At 36.1% G+C, this 23,336-nt stretch overlaps 1 protein-coding gene across 5 annotated transcripts in view; it reads left to right on the plus strand.

Moving 5' to 3' along the window:
• The window catches only part of Col4a5 (collagen type IV alpha 5 chain), a 199,513-nt gene extending 176,991 nt beyond the window's left edge, over window positions 1–22,522 (plus strand). For 2 of the 5 annotated variants that reach the window (XM_029534119.1, XM_029534120.1), the window contains exons 45-54: window positions 1,275–1,408; window positions 3,496–3,568; window positions 4,005–4,076; window positions 7,741–7,869; window positions 8,123–8,221; window positions 10,232–10,444; window positions 17,221–17,398; window positions 19,371–19,485; window positions 19,834–20,006; window positions 21,352–22,522. In XM_029534119.1, coding sequence (XP_029389979.1) covers window positions 1,275–1,408; window positions 3,496–3,568; window positions 4,005–4,076; window positions 7,741–7,869; window positions 8,123–8,221; window positions 10,232–10,444; window positions 17,221–17,398; window positions 19,371–19,485; window positions 19,834–20,006; window positions 21,352–21,433 — 1,268 coding nt within the window. In that variant the 3' untranslated portion in view covers window positions 21,434–22,522. The remainder of the gene's footprint in view (window positions 1–1,274; window positions 1,409–3,495; window positions 3,569–4,004; window positions 4,077–7,740; window positions 7,870–8,122; window positions 8,222–10,231; window positions 10,445–17,220; window positions 17,399–19,370; window positions 19,486–19,833; window positions 20,007–21,351) is intronic. The other 3 variants (XM_029534121.1, XM_029534122.1, XM_029534123.1) reach the window with 2 other exon arrangements.
• Window positions 22,523–23,336: the final 814 nt, after the last annotated feature.

Below are 23,336 nucleotides of genomic sequence, written 5' to 3' on the forward strand. Positions count from 1 at the left end.
CTCTGCCTCTGCCTCTGCCTCTGCCTCTGCCTCTGCCTCTGCCTCTGCCTCTGCCTCTGCCTCTGCCTCTGCCTCAGCCTCTGCCTCAGCCTCAGCCTCAGCCACTAAGCACTCTACAAACAGCATTTTTTCCTCTTTCTTCCAAAAGGTTTGTCCAGTGCCAAAGCTACCTGGTTGGTTAAGGGAACTGATATCTTTATTTAGAATGATATGTTAAAATGTAGTACAAAAATTTAAAAACCCATGGAAGTATTCTGAAATGAATTTTATATATACTATACTGAAACAGTAAATATATGGCATTTAAAACATATCCCATGTGCCAAACATTTCAATAAAATGAACTTAAAGTTAGTGTGTTTAACTATTTTAACTGCTTGATAAGTCAGTGCTCAGATGTTAGATATTTGCCTAGCATACATAAGGCCATATGCATGACTCACACAATACAAAAATTGCACAGTAGTAAAAGATAAATAAATGTATCTTCTTATAAATAAAGCAGTTGAACTTTTTGATTTACAGAAAATCTAACCTAGGACTTAGTCAAATGCTACATTCTCATCCCTAAGTAATTTAATGTTAATCTCAGTAAGAGGAATGGTTTGAATTCCTGATTGTTCTACAACAGTCATTCCCTACGTGTTGGTCATGTGGCCAGCAGCACTAAGTACTAAGGGACATATTCTTGGGCACCCTTCCCAATGATACTGGAACCAATACTCCAGGATGTGATCCAGGAAACTGTTTTGATATCTCCCTTTCCACAGGAGCATACTGTAATGTAAGACTAATGCTGTCCTATGCCTCATTTCAATTTGAGTCAAACACACTTACATGGATTACAGAAGCAAACATCATATCCAGAGTTGCTTTAACTCTGAGTTTACTATGTTTAATAGAAAATAAAATACAAAGGTCTGGGGAGATGTTGCTGAGTTGGTAGACTTTTTGGCTAATATGCATGAATCCCCAGGATGGCATAAGCTAGATGTTGTGGTACATCCCTCTAATCCTAGCACTTGGGTGGTAGGGTAGTCAGACCAGAAGTTCAAGGTCCTTTTTTGGTGCAATAATGAGTTCAATAATAACCTGAGATATAGGAGGCACTGTTCCAGAAAAGAATGTAGACATAAAGGGTCTACAAATCAGCATTAATAACAAAAATGTCTACACTTACTCAGTCTGCACTACAAAGTAACACAAAGATGACTGATATTTTAAAAACCTGGAATACTAGACTAATATGTGGCCATTTGTTGTGCATTACCAAGGTCCACCAGGTACAGAAGGTCCTCGTGGCCCCCCTGGAAATGGAGGTATTAAAGGAGAGAGGGGAAATCCAGGTCCACCTGGGCCACCAGGCTTACCTGGTTTGAAAGGAGATCAAGGACCACCAGGACTCCCGGTAAGAAATGAGACTAGACATTTGATGGTAGAATAGTATGGGTGACAGCTTTCAAAATGGGAATTCTGAGCAGCAGAATTTTATTAACACTCACCACATAACTCACTGGTGACAGAAGAAGAAAAGAGAAGGCAAGGTTCCTAGTCTTCCCACTAAATTGTTTTTGCTGTTTTATACTAAGAGTTTTGGTGAGAGCAAACCTATGGAAAGGAAACTTACATATACACATCACTACATTGTATTTTAGATGAATACACCCATAGGAAAGTAATTATGGTGAGTAGGAATGGTTTAGACTTTGAAATTAGAGTCAGGGTCAGCTTTCAGTTGCACTATTTTTCTAAGTTTAAGTTTCTCTCTTATATAACCACAGTGCAGTTATCAACTTTGCAAAATTGAAGAGAAATCAACTATTTTAATTTCTACTGTTTCTATTCTGATTTTATCAATTGGTATAGTAATGTACATTTTAGCATTACACTCTGTATGTAGCAAGGTATCCAGACCAAATCATGTATTCTATTTAACTGCTGTGTCTCTTTATCCTGTAATATGAAATAGTTCCTTAGCCTTTTTTCTTTCATGACGTTAATACTTAAAATGTGTTGCCTCTCCTCACTTTAAAAATGTAGCAGAGGATGGCCTTATCTGGCATCACTGGGAGGGGAGCCCCTTGGTCCTGTGGAGACTTGATAACCCAGTGTAGGAGAATGGTAGGCTGCTGAAACAGAAGTGGGTAGGCATGTGGGGGAGCACCCTCATAGAGGTAGGGGAGGGAGGAAGGGATGGGGGCTTGTAGAAGGGAAGGGATGACATTTGATATGTAAAAAATAGCCAGTAAAATAAAAGAATAAACCTTCTTTTTTCTAATTTGTCACTTTTATTAAATTCAGATTGTACATCCTTAGCTAGAATATTCCAAGAGTAACGAAAATACTGTCCTCATCAAGATTTATCCATAAGTTTAGCATCTATTAATGAGTTTTGAATGGAAAATTTGTACTGGGTTAATGGCAAAATGGTGACTTTGTGAAGTTGGCACTATATCCACATGTACCGTTTAGTCTTACTGTAGGCAAGACATGTCTGTTCTATTCTATGCAGTCACATGTTTATTATGAATATGGGCTCATGTTTTTTCCAGTGATTTATAAATTTTGAAACCGTCATTGCTTATTTTGATATTCTCATTGTTCCAGATTTGATAGCCATATCGAGCTGGATCCAATGACATTCTGACATGCTTCTAAAACTGCTTTTTCTTTGACACTTTCTTATATTTTGACATAAAAATACAGTCTCACCTTAGGCCTTTTTCAGTCCTACTATTAAAAGCTTCACAGCTCTACAGTTAGTGCAGTACACTAGCCTCTTCAATCATCTTGACATTATATGTTCTTCCTTTTCGATTCTTAAGATATTCTCTCTCTCTCTTCCTCCCCCTCCCTCTCTCTATCTTTCTCATTTTTTTGTTGCTTTCTATATTATCAGTAGCTCTCATCAACCTAATTATCATCCCAAGATTATATTTGCCAAGTCTTTCAGACTTTATCATTTCTACATCTACCACTCCAGATCTAGAGTACAAAGAAAATGCTTTTTAATAACCATTACTTACTAAATACTCTATATCATCAATTTTCTAAGCATTTAACAAGAACTTTGTCACTTGATCCTTCCTGCCACTCCATAAGTAGGCATTCTTTTTTCTCCATGCTGCAGAAGAGAAATTATGGGTAAAAGGTTAAATATTTAAAAGTCATGGGTATTTGGAAGGCTCTATGCCCCAGTGTAGTGGAATGCCAGGGCCAGGAAGCAGGAGTGGGTGGGTTGGTGAGCAGGGGGAGGGGAGGGAGGATAGGGGTTTTTTGGAGGGGAAACCAGGAAAGAGGATAACATTTGAAATGTAAATAAAGAAAATATCTAATAAAAAAAGTTATAGGTAATAAGCAGACTGTTAAGTTGGATTCTTCCAGTTTAACTGGGAAACAGCTCTCTAAGCCACTGTGCAATAACTGAATCTTTATTCCCCTTTCTCTACTCTGTCCTAATTATGATTCTAACACCAATGACTTTTATTTATTTAGGGTAACCCTGGCCGGCCAGGTCTTAATGGAATGAAAGGAGATCCTGGTCTCCCTGGTGTTCCAGGATTCCCAGGTATTTGAAAGAATAGTTTAAGGTTTTCTTTATATTTTTTTAAGTATTTTTATTTATTCTTTGAACATTCCATATATTCAATATATTGTTATCATATGTACCTCCACTACCGTCCTCAAGCTCACTGCTGTCTCTCTCCCAACTTCATGTTCTCTTTATTGATTACTCCTACTACTATTATATACCATATGCTATATGCTATTTACTATACTACTATACTTCTATAGTAGTAGTAGTAGTAGTTGTTGTTGTTGTTGTTGTTGTACTAAACAATCCCCTAAGTCCAACTAGTGGTGACCCTATTAAGTTCCTTTGGAAAAACCCGGTTTTTGTTTTGCTTTGCTTTGCTTTACTTTGTTTTGTTTGTCTTGTTTTCCTACATAATGCTGTCTTGTTGCATATTTATGCCATTTTATTTTATATATCATCTTTCCAGGAATGAAAGGACCCATTGGAGTACCAGGCTCCACTGGCCCTGATGGGGAACCGGGTCTTACTGGGCCCCCAGGTAAGAATTTTTCCTCTTCTAAGGCTGTTTATGCCTGATACTTTGAAACATGAAAGACTTTTTAAAGTATCCATTCTGTCTTTCCAAATTATCAACATAATTTTCTTACCAGCATCATTTCCTAATTTCTTAAACTCTTTATTTAGTTCTATTATATTGATAGCCACCTTATTAACTTTAAGTTAGAAGTGCCTAGCCCCATCCAACAGTAGGAAAACTAGCCAGCCAGAATGGAGCTTCTAGATCAGGCCTAGCTTGATTCCTATGAATTCTTTAACTCAAGAGTCTGTGGTGTCTTCAGCAATAGAGCCTTACCATCAAGTTTTGGGTAACCAAGAGCCTGTAATGTTTGGGGATGGCCTATGGTAACTCACTTTCCAGTAACTGCAAAAGAAGTAACTCATTACCTGCATTGGACTTTTCATTTGTTAGCCTGTGGTATCCACTCAAGGTATTGTTATTCTGATACTGAATAAGCACATTTTAACTTGTGTATATGGATGTGTATGTGTGTGCATGTGTGCATGTGTGTGTGTGTGTGTGTGTGTGTGTGAGTGTGTGTGTGTGTGTGAATTTCTGCAATAGTAGGTTTTTATATGATGTATTCAAAAGTATTTAATGTGACTATCCATTCTAATTGCCCATCCTCTACACTGCCCTTCCTTTCCCCATCCCAATTTAACCCTTACAGTTTCTAGTCCCATTTAACCCTTAATAACCATGTTTTCTATCTCTCCTCCTCTGAAATTTCCTCTTTATGGTCCTTTATTACTTTCCTGACTTTTATGGATATTCCAAATGAAACACTCATCTGATGGCTTAAAGCTAGATTAGAGAAAACATGACATCTATTTTTCTGGGTGTGGCTTACCTACTCGAATGGTTGTTTCTAGCACCATTCATTTACCTGCAAATTTCATGTTCTTTTTCTTAATATTTGAATAATATAAATATATTATATTTTAAATATCCTTTCATCAGTTGATCAATATCTCTAGGCTGTTTTCTTTTCCTGGCTATTGTGAAGAGAACAGCAATAAACATCAATGAGCAGATATCTCTTCTAGGATTGCTCAAGAGTAATACAACTGGCTCACATGTAGATCTGTTTCTAGATTTCTGAATAACCTCCACTGATTTTCAAATTGGCTGCACAAGGATGTACTCTTAACAGCAGCAAACAAGTGTTCCTCTTTTCCAACACCTATGCCAGCATTTGTCATTTTGTTTTGTTTTGTTTGTATAATATATATATATATATATATATATATATATATATATATATATAATAGATATTCTGATTGGGTAAGATGAAGTCTCAGAGTGTTTTAATTTGCTTTTCCCTGATATCTGAATATTAAATATTTTTAAATGATTTTGTATCCTGTGTTTAGTGTATATATGTTTAGGATGGCTATGTCCTGTTGGATTTTTTTACTTTAATGAGTGTGAAATTTCCCTCTTTATCTTCTGATTGGTTTTGATTTTAAATTTGTTTAATCAGATATTAGAATAGCTACACTATGCTTATTTTTGATCCATTTTCTTAAAATATCTTTTTCCATCCTTTTACCCTAAAATGATATCTATCATTGGTCATTAGGTATGTTTCTCAGCAGCAACAACAACAACAAAGACAGATCATGTTTTCTGATCCAATCTGTTAATCTGTGTCACTTTATTGGAGAGCTTAGACCATTAAAAGTAATTGTTGAACAATACGCACCGATTTCTGATATTTTATTGTTTTGTGATGTTTTATTAGGCTTCTTTTCATCCAACATTCTGAAATTTTTAAATATGTTTGTTTTGCTTGGGGATCTTTAACCTTCTCTACTGACCTAAGTATTACTGGAAGTATTCTCTATAAAACTAGTTTATGGATCTTACATACTTTAAATATATATTTATCCTATAAAGTTTTCCTTTGTCCTATTATGACTGATAGTTTGGGTGGATATAGTAGCCTGGGATGGTGTTTTTGGCTTTTAACAACTTGAATAACATCATTCCAATTCATTCTAGCTTTCATAGTTTCCACTGAAATATCAACTGTTATTCTGACTTTCTATGTGACATGGTCTTTTACTCTTGAAAGATTTAATATCCTTTCTTTATTCTGTCCATTTTTTTTAATTTTGTATGGGGAATTTATTTCCTGGCCCAGACTATGGTGTTCTGTATACCTCTTGGACCTTGATTTCTTTCCTTATATTAGGGACATTATATTCTATGATTCTGGTGAAAATATTTTCTGTACATTTTATGTGAGCATTCTCTCCATCTATACATATTCTTCCTAGATTTGGTCTTTTATAGTGGCCCAGAGTTCCTGTATCTTCCATTATTGAAATTTTTTGAATTTGACATTTTCTTTGACTGAGTGATCCAATTCTTCTACCTGTTCTTCAAGACCTAATATTTTCTCTTCCACTTGATCTAATCTAATGGTAAGGCTTTCATCTAATTTTTGTTTGAATTTCTGAATATTTCATTTCAAGATTTCTCATTTTGACATTTTATCAGAAGTTCTATTTCTTTATTAAATGCTATTTTTCATATCTTGAATTGTTTTGATTATTTAACTATGTTTTTAAGTGCTTCATTCTAGAATTCATTCTTACCTCTTCAAGTTCCTTGATAATTCTCATTATTACTAGTTTGAAATACCTTGTTACATATCTTGAGTCACTTTTCTCAGGGAACATTATGACAGGAGTATTAATATTTTATGAAGACTTATTTAGATTATTCATGTTTGTGTATCTGTGATGGGATCTTGAAATAGGTTGTTGTCTCTCCTTTCTTGAATGGATATTTGAAGCTCTGTTTTCCTAGAACCCCAAGTTATCATGCAACCAAACATCTGCACAGGACTTCCTGTTTAGTCTTTGTGCACTTTAGTGTTAATGTTATGTGGGGTTTCAGAAGTAGTCTAGCTAAAGCACAAGCTAAGTGAATCTTCTAAGCACCCAAATAAGCCTTCTGTAAAGTTAGAAAATCCTCACAGCAGATCTTCAGGACTGTTGAGGAAAGGTTCTCAGGATTCATCCTCAAGCAGTAGATCCTAGTGGAATTGATAATGAAAATCTAGGATCCCTACCTGAAGGAGAGGAACAGGGTAGGGGAATGGGGACCAGGGAACGAGGGTGTGTATAATGCTACTTCTTGGAGAGTGACAGTCTTTATTTAGGGCATGGAAAAGGGTGGAGTTGGTAACTAGCATCTTTGATTCTGTATTCACAAGGGGCCAGTGGTACATGGCAGCCATGGATGGAGTCGGCAGCTGTAATCTAGGCCTTTTTATTTTTTTGGCTAGAGAGGAGGGGAGCAAGGGATTTCAGCATGGAAGGATAGAGTTAGCTGTATGAGTCTGGTGTTTCTATCCTGAAGAGGGATTACTGAAGGTGGCTCAGAAGGCTGCAATGGGCTGGTTTTAATTTTCTTGATGAAATGATTACACTTTCCATGAATACACTTCTGTTTAATGTGGTAGCAGTTAAATACATTCACTTGTCTGTTTATTTATTTATTTATTTATTTATTTATTTATTTATTTATTTGTGTCATGCAAATGCATCTTCTGATCTTAGGACAATTTGGCATCTGTTTCTCCAGACATTTCCTCTTCACAATCTTTACTTTTATGTGTTTTGCTTCTTAGGTCCTCCTGGGTTGCCTGGTCCTTCAGGACAGAGTATTGTAATCAAAGGAGATCCTGGACCTCCAGGGATTCCTGGACAACCTGGATTAAAAGGTCTACCAGGACTTCCAGGCCCTCAAGGCCTACCAGGTACCTTTGTAGGTCATTTGTTAAGGCTCATCTATTTGAGAACATTCCCTTGATTCAATTTTTATATGCAAATAGTTTGTCTCTCATAATAATAGTCCCAGCAAGGAAAAGAAGAAGTGGGCTACCAGAGATCCCACTTCTCTTTTTCTTAAAAATGTTAAAATAATTTAGGCCCAACCAGATTTTTTTAATTCCTTTGGGCAAGCTAATTTAAATGGCTTGATGGTATGAAAATCTATTTCTTTCCTTGTAGGTCCAATTGGCCCTCCGGGAGATCCAGGACGCAATGGACTCCCGGGCTTTGATGGTGCAGGAGGACGCAAAGGAGACCAAGGTCTGCCAGGACAGCCAGGTAAAATGACCAAAACAATGATGTTGGTCACGGTATTTATGCTTTCAAGGCCTTTGGATATGGGGCTCTACTTGGAGATCTGACAACTAACTACTTATGGAGAGAGCATGAATAGCTGTCAAATCCAGAGCTGGGGAAAATTAGGAAGGTACATCCAAAGAAATATGCTATACTAGACAAGCATAAATATGTTGCATTTTCTTGTATATAATGCATCAGAAATCCAAGACATTCTTCCACATATTCAATATAATCACTTTTCAACTATTTTGTTTTATTTTATTTTAGTAAGCTTAAACCTAGGGATTTAGTGTGGGGGACAGGCTACTATTGAGACACTTCCCCTGCTCCACGCAATTAATTTTCAATCTGTATATTTAAATTCATTAACTACCTTAGAACACTTTTTAATCTTTCTTCATTTTGTGATTTAATAGAAGATAATTTCCCCAATAGAGTGTATAGATGAATATAGATGAAAAGTTTAAATGATCACCATAGAACTTCGAAGATTGTAGTAAAATCTTATGCAGAGAAAATATATTGATATACAGATTTGTAAAGTCAGTCATTACTGTATTCTTTTTACAATATTAACTTTTTTTCCTGCTAAATGTATTTCATCTATTTTGGTTTTTTTAACTCAGTATGTTATGATATAACCATTGTTGGCCCAGTCTTTACAGTGTAGCCTGCGCTGGCCCCCAAAGCATGACAATCCTCTTTTTTAGCCTCCTAAGTACTGAGAACCAGTTTCTTACATTTCTATCACAAGTCAACCTAATCCCAAAATGAATTTGGTTAAAATTATTTTTAAAAACCACTAATATGATTTCTAAAATAAAAGCTAGGCAGTGGTGGCACATACCTTTAGTCCCAGCACTTGGGAGGCAGAGGCAGGCAGCTCTTTTGAGTTCAAAGCCATCCTAGTCTACAGAGTAAGTTTCAGGACAACCAGTGTTATGGAAAGAATCTCTGTCTTGAAAAAAATATTATAAACATAATAAATTGTTAATATATTAGTAATCATAAAATATAGTTATAAAACAGAGTAATATAAAGATAAAGAATGTATATTAGAAGAAGAGGATCTTTGGTGACAAAACAAAATAGTGATACATATGGACCTTCTTAGAGCCAACACTGCCAACAGTAACTTCGTGTTTCCAGAGAATGAACAAATTAGTGATATCTTCATCACAGGCATTGGTATGAAGTGTTTTAAAAGTAAAAATTATCACATACACAATAGTTAAAGCCCTGGATACAAGGAGAACCACGAGTGGCATACTAAAATGATGCTTTTTGGATGCTGGAGAGATTGTTCAGTGGTTAAGAGCACTGAATGTTCTACCACAAGTCCTAAGTTCAATTCCCAGCAACCACATGATGGCTCACCGCCATCTGTAATGGAATCTGATGCCCTCTTCTGGTATGTCTGAAGATAGCTACAATGTACTCATAGATATACACAATAATATATATATATATATACAATAAATATTTTTAAATGATGCATTTTGAAGGCTTTTAAAGAATATATTATGTAATTTCTAAGCAAGTATCCTTTAGAACAATTCTCTTGATGTATTAACGAAAAACCTTTTTAGCACTGAACCTGGATGAGCTATGGAAACCATACTCTTCTTTTCCTGGTGTTGAACAAAGCAGCTGGTGACATTAGGTCATAAGATTCAAACTCCTTTAGTATAGCAAGATAATAGGTAACATGCTGGCTTCCCATACTCATATCTTCTTCCTACCTAAAATTCTGTTCAAGAGTTTTATTGCTTAATGTCTTCAGACTATCCCAGGAGAAAATAAATGCATTTAAATCTCTTTGAGGGCAAAGGAAATAACTCATTTGTCTCTACCCATTATATCTGACAATGCTTTTATAGACACCACATAAAGATTGAATAAGTTAACCAATCACTATGTTTTGTTAATAGCCACAATAGTGGCCCAGAGCTTGCTTAATCTTGTACGCCAATGATTACATACAAATAGGTGCCCGTGGATTGGATGGTCCCCCAGGACCAGATGGATTGCAAGGACCTCCAGGACCCCCTGGAACCACCTCTGTTGCCCATGGATTCCTCATCACACGTCACAGTCAAACAACAGATGCACCACAATGCCCACGGGGAACAGTCCATATCTATGAAGGCTTTTCTCTCCTGTATGTGCAAGGAAATAAAAGAGCCCATGGTCAAGACTTGGGTAAGATAAATGACATCTAACTTCTTTCCATGCCTTTTGTATTCATTTCAAAAATCTTAGGTTCTAAAGTAACTTTGGACAAAATCAAAATGTACAACTTTATTCTATGGGGACTATAAATTGAAGAGCACCTCAGAGCCAACTAACTACAGTAGCTATAAATTTTAAATGAATAATTTTAACTTCAAATTAAAAATATTAAAAGCATTGTAGCTAGTGTGAGGTACCTTTTTTCTTGGTTTAAAGCAAGATGATTTCAAAGACATGTTTCCATTTACTTAGTCTATTAGTAATAAAGCAGTTGTCCAGTGCACTCTATAGTATAGCAGCTGCTTGATTATGCACTGGTTGTAGTTGATGGATGACAGATTCTTATTATGCATCCCCACATGTTTTCTCAATGGCATGAGGCTGCACTGATGACTATCAAAACCTCTCCATCCCCATGATTTCTTTTCTTTTCTTTTCTTTTCTTTTCGTTTCTTTTCTTTTCTTTTCTTTTCTTTTCTTTTCTTTTCTTTCTTTCTTTTTTTCTTTTTCTTTTCTTTTTTTTTTTAATTTCAACATTGGTTGATAAGGGCTGATCATTTTATCTGTGGCTGTTTATATTAAAATCTACCCTCCAATTTACATCCATGAAAACATTTAAGAAGATAGTCTAGGCTCTCACCTTCTGGGATATCTATGTTTAGAAGCCTCATAAGGTCTTATTGGGTATGAAAATAGTTCTGAGCAGTAGAACTTCAGAAGTGTCTGCTGCTTATTCTGTTTTTGGAGTGCTTGTCCACACATGCTAGTTAGTTCTCCCTCATTTACACTGAAGCCAAGGTTTATAGGTCATTCAATGAAACTGAATAAAATAAGAATTGGTTTAACTTTTTTCCCTTCCTCTATATCTGTTTTTCTCTTCTGATTTCCTTTTCTCCTTTTCTTCTTTCATTATATTTTTTCTCATTATATTGCTTTCTTTATATCTTCTCTTCCTAATCTTAGATAACTCCTTTTAAAAGTCATGTTTAGATAAATTGAAATGTTACATTAAAAAATAATTCAGTGGGCTGGTGAGATGGCTCAGCGGGTAAGAGCACCCGACTGCTCTTCCAAAGGTGCAGCGTTCAAGTCCCAGCAACCACATGGTGGCTCACAACCATCCTTAACAAGATCTGATTCCCTCTTCTGGAGTGTCTGAAGATAGCTACAGTGTACTTACATATAATAAATAAATAAATCTTTGAAAAAAATAATTCAGTAGTTTTCTATAATCTCTCTCTTCTTTACCAATTCTGTTTTCACCTAAAAAGCCTAATTTGTGTTTATAGTCAAAGGTTTAAACATGAGATTTCAGAACTGTAGAGATAGCTCAGCAGTTAAGAGCACTCATTGCTTTCTCAGGAGGACCAGGATTCAATTCTCAGCACCCATGTGGCAGTTCACAACCTTCTATAATCCCAGTTCCAGGGGATCTAGTGCCCCATTCTGACCTCAGTAGATACTGCATGCACACAGTGCATACATGCAGGCAGAATACCATCACATGTAAAATAGCAAATAAAAATTTAAATATGAAATCTAACATAACAGATACTACAAAACATTAAATTTTTATCACTGTGATATATAATATATATATAATTAATATATAATACAGATAGAAAATAGAATCCATTCAGTATTATTTTATTACTTTCCAAAATGTATGTTTTTGGTCAATTAGAGTTTTTTCTCAGATTTGATAACTTTAAACTATTCCTACCTTGATACTCTTTAGGCCTAGAACAGAAAAAGTCTACAAAAAATTAGCTGAAAATATCCAAGAGTAGTTTGTATTGACAGGACTTTGCTAAGGTTTGAGTTATGTTAATGAATAAACAAAGAATGTAAACAAGGATAGCTTTGATGTTAAACATTACCTGATAGAATATTTTCTGGTATAGATTGGTAGAAGGACTACAATATTTTTTTCTAATTTTTGTGATTATAATACAATTGCATAGCTCTGCCTTCCCTTTCCCCCTTCTAAATTCGTCTTTGTCATAAATGTAATATGTTCATTCCATATAATGTACTGTATATACATGTTTTCAGGGTTGACCTTCCGGTATTAGATAACCAATTGGTGTGATCTTCCCTGGAGGAGACAAATTGAATTTTGGAATTTCTGTCTGAGAGGGAGAAAAGAAATATTGAAAACCAGTAATATGTTAAGACCTTGTTATTTGGGATATGGGAAGTGCATGATATCATGGTTTATATTTTTTGAGACTGTAATAGTGATTCCATATTATTATAGGCACACAATAGCACAGACTTGTTTAAACACCACAGTCTTATCATTATGGGACCTCCTCTTATGCATATTTTCCTGTGTTTTATGAGACCAGATGTATTTACAGCTGTGTACTAAATTGGAGAACAGATTGGCCCTTGGTCCTGAGAAGGCTGGATGCCCCAGTGTAGGGGAATGCCAGGACAGGGAAGCAGGAGTGGGTGGGTTGGTGAGCAGGGAAAGGGGCATAAGATAGGGGGTTTTTGGAGGGGAAACTAGGAAAGGGGATAACATTTGAAATGTAAATAATGAAAATATCTAATAAAAAAGAAATCAATCAAACAAAAAAGTTACTGTATCATATATATATAAAACTATCAAACCCTTTGTCTAATTTGATTTCACAATAACAACAAAGATAGAGGACAAAAAAATTTCTCAAAAATTTATAAACAAAGAAACTGGCTAATAGGTTCAATCGGTTAATAAAAGCCACACAAGTAATAAATGATAGATTTAGGACTTGAACACAAACCATGGTGATCTTTTTTCCCATTACTTTATTTATCTACTCACTTTACATCCTGATTTAAGCCCCCCCTCTCCTCTCATATAGCCCTTCCCCCATACTTCCCTCTACTTCTCCTCTGAGAAGGGGGAGGTCCCCCCTGGGTACCAACCTACCCTGGAACCTCAAATCACTGCAGAACTAGGTACATCCTCTCCCACCAAGGCCAGATAAGACAGGCCACTTAGGGGAGCAGGATCTACAGGCATGCAACAGACTTAGGATAATCCCCTGCTCCAGTTGTTGGTGGACCTGCATGAAGACCAAGATGCACATCTGCTACATACGTGCAGGGGACTGTTTTTAGCCCTTATATGCTCTTTGGTTGGTGGATAGTTCAGGCTCCAGGATCCCCCAAGGGTCCATGTTAGTTGACTCTCTTTTTCTTCTTGTGGAGTCTCTATCCCATTTGGGTTCCTCAATTCTTCCCCCAACTCTTCCACAAGACTCTCTGTGCTCTGTCCAGTGCTTGTTGGTGGGTCTCTGCATTTGTTTCAGTCAGTTGCTGTGTGGAGCTTCTCAGAGAACAATTCTGCTAGGCTCCTGTCTATAAGTCTAGGCTGATAGATACAAACATAGCTGGAACTCCAAGGTAGTTGAAGGAGGAAGGCAAGGCTATAATGTGTCCCTATTGATCCTCTGAGGACAGCTCAGCACATTCCCCTCCCCCTGAAAAAATTGTCAGGGATTGCTACTGCATTCATTTGTCTAACACAGGCCACCTGTGTATCCAGGCCAGCAGTGACAATATAGCTGTCAACAGTGTCTTCACATGTCGTATCATTATGTCAAGGCTTTAACCAACAAAGAGTCATCACAGTGTCATAGTGTGTCCCTGCGAACCCAATACCTGTGCAGTCACAGAAGTGTTGTTTCCTCTACGTACACATAAGACCTCCATGGAGACGTGGCTGACTGGTACATTCATCAAGGCTGTCTTCACAGTGCTCTCCAAGGAACCTCTTGCAACAATGGCACTGTGTTCCAGGATGGAATCAATGGTTACTCCTGCTCCTGTGTCCCTGGATACCACAGTGGCAATTCTGAATCTATCCACTTTTAAGTTGCTCAATGCTGCCATTCCCTTTCATCAATTATTTTTCTTTCAGCCAATTTTGTATGTTGGGTTTTTTTTTTTTTGGTTTGTTTTCAACTAAATCAATGACTTTCGAGCTGAGAACCTTTGCAAAGATCCCTAGACCTTCCCAAAATCTATCACATACTAATTCCAAATGATTGAGTACAACTAAACCATAATACAGGCCTATAATTTCCAAATGTTTCTGATTGTTACCAGTCTTCATTTTGATAAAAAATGTAGCCCTTCAGACACAGAAGAATATGCTTTAATATGTTTTTTTTTTTTTTTTTTTTGGTTTTTCAAGACAGAGTTTCTCTGTGTAGACCCGGCTTCAAACTCAGAAATCCGCCTGCTTCTGCCTCCCAACTGCTGGGATTAAAGGCATGTGCCACCACTGCCCAGCAAATACTCAGTTTTAAAATCCTCATTTCCTGTGTTTCCTTTCTCCTACAGTTGACCTATATTTGAGGTGGTTACCTTTTCCACACACCCATTGAGCATCCGTCCTCTTTTATTTTATGGAAGGATTCACATTCAAAAGAACTGTTTAAACTCATTAAGACATAGTTTTGGAGGATCGGGAGCAATGGTTCAATAGTTAACAATGTGCACTGCTCTTGCACAAGATCCAAATTGGGTTCCTAGCACACACAGCTTAGACTCCTCACAACTTCCTGTAATTCCAACTACAGGGTATCTGACTTCCTCTTCTAGCCTCTGAGAGTATTGCACTCACATGTACAAACACACACACACACACACACACACACACACACACAATTACAAATATAATCTTTAAAATGAAAATAAAATATATTTGGGTGGCACTAGAAATATAGCTCAGTAGCAGACTTCTTAAGTAGCAACTCCTAGGCCTGGTTTTAAACTCTAACACTACAAAAAAGCAAAACAAAATTAGAAAAAACATTTCTAACAAAAAAATGAATGTACTCTTTGTTTAATAATTTAACAGGTGTATTATATCACTTGTGAGAGAGCAATTGTAGTAACGACAGGTCAAATCAAAAAGTTTAACATACAAAGTCATATGGCTATGGAAATCTTTAAAGTTATTTAAAATTTTATTTCAAAAAGATATGCCTGAGAAAAACAGTTTAACAAAATATAGGATTTATTTTGTCCCATAGTGTCATAGATTGCATTCCATGGTCAGATGGATTCATTGTTTTCTGGCCTTGATTAGGCAAAACATCATTGTAGAAGGTTATGAAAGAATGCATATATTCATTTCCTGGTTATCAGAAGGTAGAGAATTGAAAGCCTATACTGATAGGCTTTCTTCTTTAGCTTTCTCTTTTTAATCCGTCTTCATCCCCAACCTGTTGGATGATATCCTTAATCAGGATGGGCTTTCCATTTTTTTTTAGATATTTTCTTTATTTACATTTCAAATGTTATCCCCATTTCTCATTTCCCCTACAAAAACACTCTATCCCATCCCTCCACCCCCTGCTCACCAACCCACCCACTCCTGCTTCCCTGTCCTGGCGTTTCCCTACTCTGGAGCATCGAGCCTTCACAGGACCAAAGACATTTCCTCCCATTGATGTCCAACAAGGCCATCCTCTGCTACATATGCAACTGGAGTCATGGGTCCCTCCATGTGTATTCTGTGGTTGGTGATTTAGTCCCTGGGAGCTCTGGGGGATCTAGTTGGTTGATACTGTTGTTCCTCCTACAGGGTTGCAAACCTCTTCAACTCCTTCAGTCCTTTCTGTAGCTCCTCCATAGGGGTTGTGGGGGACCTTGTGCTCAGTCCAATGATTGGCTGAGAGCATCGATCTCTATATTTGTCAGACACTGGCAGAGCTACTCAGGAGACCACTATATCAGGCTCCTGTCAGCAAGCTCTTTTTGGCATCCACAGTAGTGTCTGGGTTTGGTGGTTGTTTATGGGATGGATCCCCAGATGGGGCAGACTCTGGATGGTCATTCCTTCAGTCTCTGCTCCAGACTTTGTCTCTGTAACTCCTTCCATGTGTATTTTGTTCCTCCTTCTAAGAAGGACCAAAGTATCCACACTTTGGTATTCCTTCTTCTTGAGTTTCATGTGTTTTGCAAAATGTATCTTGGGTATTCTGAGCTTCTGGCCTAATATCCACTTATCAGTGAGTGCATATCATGTGTGTTCTTTTGTTATTGGGATACCTCACTTAGGATGTGTATAGGATGGATCCTCAGGTGGGACATGCTTTCCTTAACACTTGCGCAGACACATCTAAAGATATGCTTTACTTACTTCATAGTGATGAGGGATGTCTCAATCCACTGAGGTTAGGAATCTAGATTAAACAATTTAATCTTGACTTTCCTTTCCTTTGTTCTTCTGGCAGTTTTTCCTTCTTCTTTTATATTTATTTACCTTTTGGTTTATCTCTAAAACTGTCTGTAGTTGGTTAGCATTTTTATTAATATTCTTTATACACTTGAAGAGATTGCTAGCCCACACAAGATAACATATTGAACATAGCTTAGAAAAGGTAACATCATGGAACAAGAAATAGGTAGATTCTACAAAGACTGTGTGTGTCCTTTATGTGTACTCAAAAAAAATGTATAAATTTTCATCAAAATACACCATTATTTATAGGATCCATAATCAATTTTAAAAACCATTGGGGAATATGTAATGATCCATAACGACAAAATCTGCATTCATTGTAAAATATATCTTGATTTATAAGTGATAAAATGAGTGAATCCTAGGGTTTAAAAATTGTTGTGTTTGTTTTCTAAAAATACTGCAGCAGTTTCATTGTGAACTGTTTTATTTTATGGCTGTAGGATAAACTAAACATCATAATGCAGCCCTTCATCTTTTTCTTTTCGATTCTTCATAGGTACGGCTGGCAGCTGCCTTCGTCGCTTCAGTACCATGCCTTTCATGTTCTGCAACATTAACAACGTTTGTAACTTTGCTTCAAGAAATGACTATTCTTACTGGCTTTCCACCCCAGAGCCCATGCCAATGAACATGGAACCCCTGAAGGGCCAGAGCATTCAGCCATTCATTAGTCGGTAAGGCAATGGTTTAACTTTGACGTTTACCAATTCCCCCTTAGTTTAGCTAGTAAGAAATAAGTGTAAAAATGGATAATCAATGATACTCACCCAAGTTAAGTATACAAGAATGATTTTAAATATTCAACCCAACATTTTAGTTTGAACTATATTTCCTAGAGATCAGCTTTTGACTAAGCCCTATGTAAAATATTTTAACAAAAAGAGAACTCAGTCTAGTTATTATACAAATACCCCTATGTATATTTGTACTGGTTTATACTAATTTGGGATGCATCCAGCTTACAAAAGATCAAGCTGAAAAAAAATGGAAAAAGTATAAGGAAAGGATGCTTAATTCTAAGCGAAGAAATCAGGAGTTATCTGTCTCAAAGAAATGTGTTTTGAACTGGTCTGTCTTTGTTAGATTGGGAAACAACTAGACACACACAGTTTTAAAGGGAAAGTCATACTAAGGAGAGAAAATGACAATGGGTAGTAGATAAATGTATCTAGAATGTAGTATTTAAAGTTTGCATAGGAGAAAAGGTTAGAAAGTTAGTGTGGGCACAGATAGCAGAATGCTTTAACTGTCGATTTAAAGCTTGGAATTTATTTAGTGTATTATAATGAGTAGCACTACAAGCCCTCAACCAATATTTGAGATAAAGTTCAGGGAAGATTAAGGAGCTATCAGTGTACTTGAATTGTATAGTAACAGTCCTCAAGTAGAGACCAATCACACTGAATACTATTGCTATGGTCCTGAGGTAACTGGGTTAGAGCTTGCAATGGGAGACATGCATCACATTATTGGAGTAAGCTAAAATTGGGAGTTGAAGTAATAGATGAGTTTTGGCATGATTTTAAAGTAACAAATAGATGTTGGTACCATTAACAAAGATGTCCTGGTATTTTCCACATTAAAACAATCACTTGAGAATATTAGATAGTGCTATTTTCATTGTGATACTGATGCAAGGTTCTAGTAACCACAAAGAATGAATCATTCATTACCAAGTCCAATTTCTTTGATATTGAATACAAAGATATAACCTAGTTTGGCTTATTTGCAAAATCATTGTTTCCTTTGTAACATAGCTACCTAACTATCTCTCCCTCTCCCTCTCCCTCTCCCTCTCCCTCTCCCTCTCCCCATCCCCTTCCCCCTCCCATTCTCCCTCCCCTCCTCCCCTCCCCCCCCTCTATGTGTGTGTAACACACATAGCATGCAAGTGTTGGGGGGAGTTTTTTTTTTCAGGCTCCTTTATGGAGTAAGAGTTTCCATAATATATATAATGAATTATGTAGACAAATGTTGCTAAATTGACCTCCATCGTATTTCAAGACGTCCCCTCATGTTCTTTATTAAAATTTTGATATATTCATTAACATGTATTCTGTGGATGTTTTTACTTACTTTGACGTTTTTAACCACATCTCCGACTGCCTGGGTACCTGCCCAGCTGTTTTGGGTTTGTTGTACTTACCCAAATATGGCCAAATGGTTAATAAATGTCTTTGGCGGAAGAATAGTGGGTGGATATTGAGAAAATATCTGCTTTTTGTCTTCTCCAGTTTACTAGACATTCTTCTTACCATAATAATAGCATTACTAAGTGTCTACCTCCAGTTGGTCTTTTGACAGCAAGTATGTAGAACACACTAAGCCAAACTCCTACATCAATTACTGCATTTACTACAGCAAATGTGAATGCAAATTTATGTCACAACAGAAAATGAAAATGCAATAGCTGTAATTCTACAGTGTATTGAAAGGCTTACAATTTTTGCTTATAAATGCATTATGCTTGAGAAAAAGAGAGTTCTTATGAAAAAAAAGATTGTCAAAGTGCACTTTTCTCCTCTTCTGATCATTGAAGACAGTTGTCAAGGGCCTCCATAATAGGAAGGTTTCTGAAGAAGAGCAATTGTTGTTTCCTACACCCTCACTCTGTAATTCATATCCTCTCCCCCTTTCCTTTACCAGATGTGCAGTATGTGAGGCTCCAGCTGTGGTGATCGCTCTTCACAGCCAGACTATTCAGATTCCACACTGTCCTCAGGGGTGGGACTCTCTGTGGATCGGCTATTCCTTCATGATGGTATGAATCACCCATCTTCCCTTTTCTCATCACAGCTGACCTTCCATATAAGTACATTTCTCCCAACTTGAACCATCACTGTCATTTGCATAGTAATAAGAAGCTTGGATCTTAAATAACCTCTGTCCAAGCAGAGTGCTCTGCTGCCCACATTTTCTAGAGTCAATTTTTTATAATATGCCCATTGCTTTTGTTGACTGTTTTTGATGCAGATACAATTCTCTTACCTTTACTCATAGTCAAATTCATTGCATTCTAATTTGTGGCCAGGTTAGTTATATATTATTGAATAATCACTATAATAGTATATCACATATGTGTTGCTGAACATTTTCCTTATCATTTTAGCATACAAGTGCAGGAGCAGAAGGCTCTGGCCAAGCCCTAGCCTCTCCTGGCTCCTGTTTGGAAGAATTTCGTTCTGCTCCCTTCATCGAATGTCATGGGCGAGGGACATGCAATTACTATGCTAATTCATACAGCTTTTGGCTGGCCACTGTTGATATGTTAGACATGTTCAGGTAAGTTTTTTATGGCTTTAGTTCAAGCCTAGAGGTTTCTTCATAGATACTAGAAAAGAGATTCTATTAATGGGGTTTTTATCTCTAGTAAATTTTAGAAAATTGTTGGACTGAGTTTTTTAGTCTTACCTTGTTCTCCACATGTAACTAACTTGTAAATATAATACAAACTTTACTTTGTCTTGTAAGTGTGATTACAGGTGGCTTAGTATTAACCTTTCAATACCAAAAGAGTCAGGAGTTGGTCTACTAAAGTGATATCATCACCTCAAGAACTGAAATTATAGTGTATAGTAACTTATAACACAAAGTTTTGTGTATGTTTTTGGGCATATCATCTGACTCTTTGAGGAATGAAATAACTCATAACTCTGAATATGTCAATCTCTTGAAGTTTGTCTTTATTTTTATGTGTTGCTTCTTTCTTGATATTCTTACTTAATATCTTATTATGTATTATCCATAAACTGGCTAAACTTCTCCCATACTATAATATTAAGAAAGGTAAAAAAACATAAAGAAACAAATATATAAAAATAACAGTAGTGGGGACAATGGTCACAAAAATACATGTGAAGATATAGAGAATGAAGTTCAAATATGTTGTGGAGTATTATTTTACCATTAAGTATTAAATTATATATGAAACCAACAAATATGATATTCAAAATAAGCCATACTTAGACAAATATCCATATTTTCTCTCTTATTCCTGGACTCTGGATTTTATACACACACACATGCATGCACACATGTACATGCATACATGTACACAAATGAAATGAAGTGGAAGCAAGATTGTCTGGAGAAAGGGAAGGGACTATGGAAATGACAGAGAGAAAGGGAAGGGATGGGGGATGAAATTATATGCTAAGTTTTCTTTATGGAACACATCAGTATATGCAATGAATGTAAGCCAACAAAATTTTTGTTGCATACCTGAGATCAGTAAGTAGTAGATATTAAGCCATAGCAATCAATGTATATTAAGAGATTAAGGGCAAACGTGATATAGCTCAGCAGGTTAAGACACTTGCCCCTAAGCCCCACTTAGTTATGTGCCCTGGACCCACACAGTACAAGGAAGGGAGCAACTTCTACAACTTGTTTTGACCTTTACATACATCAGTGACAGGTATACTTGTACACACTGATAGGCAGACAGACAGATAGACAGACAGACAGACAGACAGACAGGCATTTTTAAAAAGAAAACATACTCTTAAGTCCCTGGTAAAGGTGCTTAACAGGAAGAGAATGTCTAAATATGAATTCATCCCTATAATAGAATTTAGGTAGTAAAAATGGAAACACAAACCTGATTGTTTCATCTTTTATTTCCTAGTAAACCTCAGTCAGAAACACTGAAAGCAGGAGACTTGAGGACACGTATTAGCCGATGTCAAGTATGCATGAAGAGGACATAACTTATTGAAGAGTTCCTTGTGTTTTTTAATGTGATTTTATATATATATATATATATAAAACTATTATATGTGATTCCCAGGATGCAACGTCTCACTCACTCTCCCCACCTTTACCACTGCTCCCACCAATGGTGCTAATATCCTCTATGACGAAGAGAACATGCTGACTAGCAACCATGAAGATTCAGATGTACCTCAGCAATGTGCCAGAGCAAGGGCTCCATTCTTCCTTATGAAAGAAGTAGGGAAGTGACTATACTTCTGGGGGTCCAGAATATGTTCCTTCAAGGATTATAAGGCGAAGTTCATATATTTTGCCAGTTACTAAAATGGCACATTAAAAATTCAATGAAGAGAAGAATCATACTGAGTAAAATTACTGACTGCGGTTTGAGGAAGTATTCTTTTTCATGGTGCTACTAATCCTAATGTACCACAGGATTTTAATAAAAGAGTGTTCATCTTATTTTGCTCTGTAAGTAAAACAAATGTGTATATGCTGTAAACAACCTCTTAGCTCAAAATGTTGAGTCATTTAGATGTGATCTGGCATAAACCTTACTTTACTGAAAAATCTATGAAATCTTACTCTATAGACAGCAAGATATACATATGAGAAAATTGATCCTTTTATCGAGTTATTACTGAAAGCAAATTAATTGGGAGTTTTATCCCCAAAATTCTTATCTTACTTAAAAAAATCATTTAAGTAACTTTGATCAGAATTTTAGTGGTTCATATAAAATTTATCAAATTATCATATCCAATGATGCAATCTCTTGTTTTATATCTTGTTTTGCTTATTCGTGACAGTTTTGAGAAAAAATACCAAATTAATTAACAATTCTTATTATCCTGGTGCTTCTCATGTAAGAATTATTCTCCTGTGGGCTCATTTGTGTAAGAAGACAGTATTTGCTTAGCCTTCTCCCTTCAATTAGAAAAAGCCAATGGACTTTTAAAACCTTTATATTTTAAACATTTTATTAAGAATAGTCATAGGATACCTTATTTTCTTAACTGTAATCTTCTCACTGAATGTTTTTTTTAATTTACCAGTATCAACTTAATTAAAGATATATGTTATAATTATGGCTCATTGTCTCTTTCTTTTACATTGGTACATTGAGTATTTCTTTTTCGGGCAATTGGTTCCTGTGTCTTTGTTCATTAGAATGAATGCAGAAAATATATAGTAAAGGAAACTTTTTCCCATGGGGAAAAATAAACTAATAGAAGATTATCTTGAAGTACAAAATTTCTTGATAATGTGGTATCGGTGGATATTAAAGAACAAGTTTGTATTTAGGAAGGAATTCATTAATAATGCTTAAATTAAATTAGTAAGCGCTAATATTCCTAATAAAAAAGAATGAGCCATATGTAGCTCCCTAAAACAAACACTGACTTGCTAAAAATCAAAGAACTTTTAAAGCTTTTATAATAAAGTTTGTGTAATAGCAAAATATACAGCAACTGAAACAATTTTTAAAATTTTAGATCCCGATATGAACCTATGGGCAATCTGAAGCTTAGAGATTATAGTGATAATTTTTAGAATCTAAGCAATAAGAACTATTTTAGTTTTATTTTATTTTTTCATGTAGATTGAGCCATAAAAACACTGACACGTAATTCTTACTGAACCCCTAAATCCATCCCAAAGATGATTTTCAACATGGCATACATTTCAAGGTTGTTCCTTGAGTTGCAAGAATAAATGTGGACTATAGGCTTCACTCATATATGCTTCATGAACAGATAACATTTGTGTTTCTTAAAGCCTCTCCTTTTCTCCAGCCCTGTCGAGTTGAGCACACAAACCCATCCCAGTAAAGGACTCTAATGTTGACTGTTCCTTGACAGTGATTATTCAAAAACTGTTATGAATCTAGGAATTATC

Source organism: Mus pahari, chromosome X (assembly GCF_900095145.1).
Source record: "Mus pahari chromosome X, PAHARI_EIJ_v1.1, whole genome shotgun sequence".
In the NCBI taxonomy this organism is placed as follows: domain Eukaryota; kingdom Metazoa; phylum Chordata; class Mammalia; order Rodentia; family Muridae; genus Mus; species Mus pahari.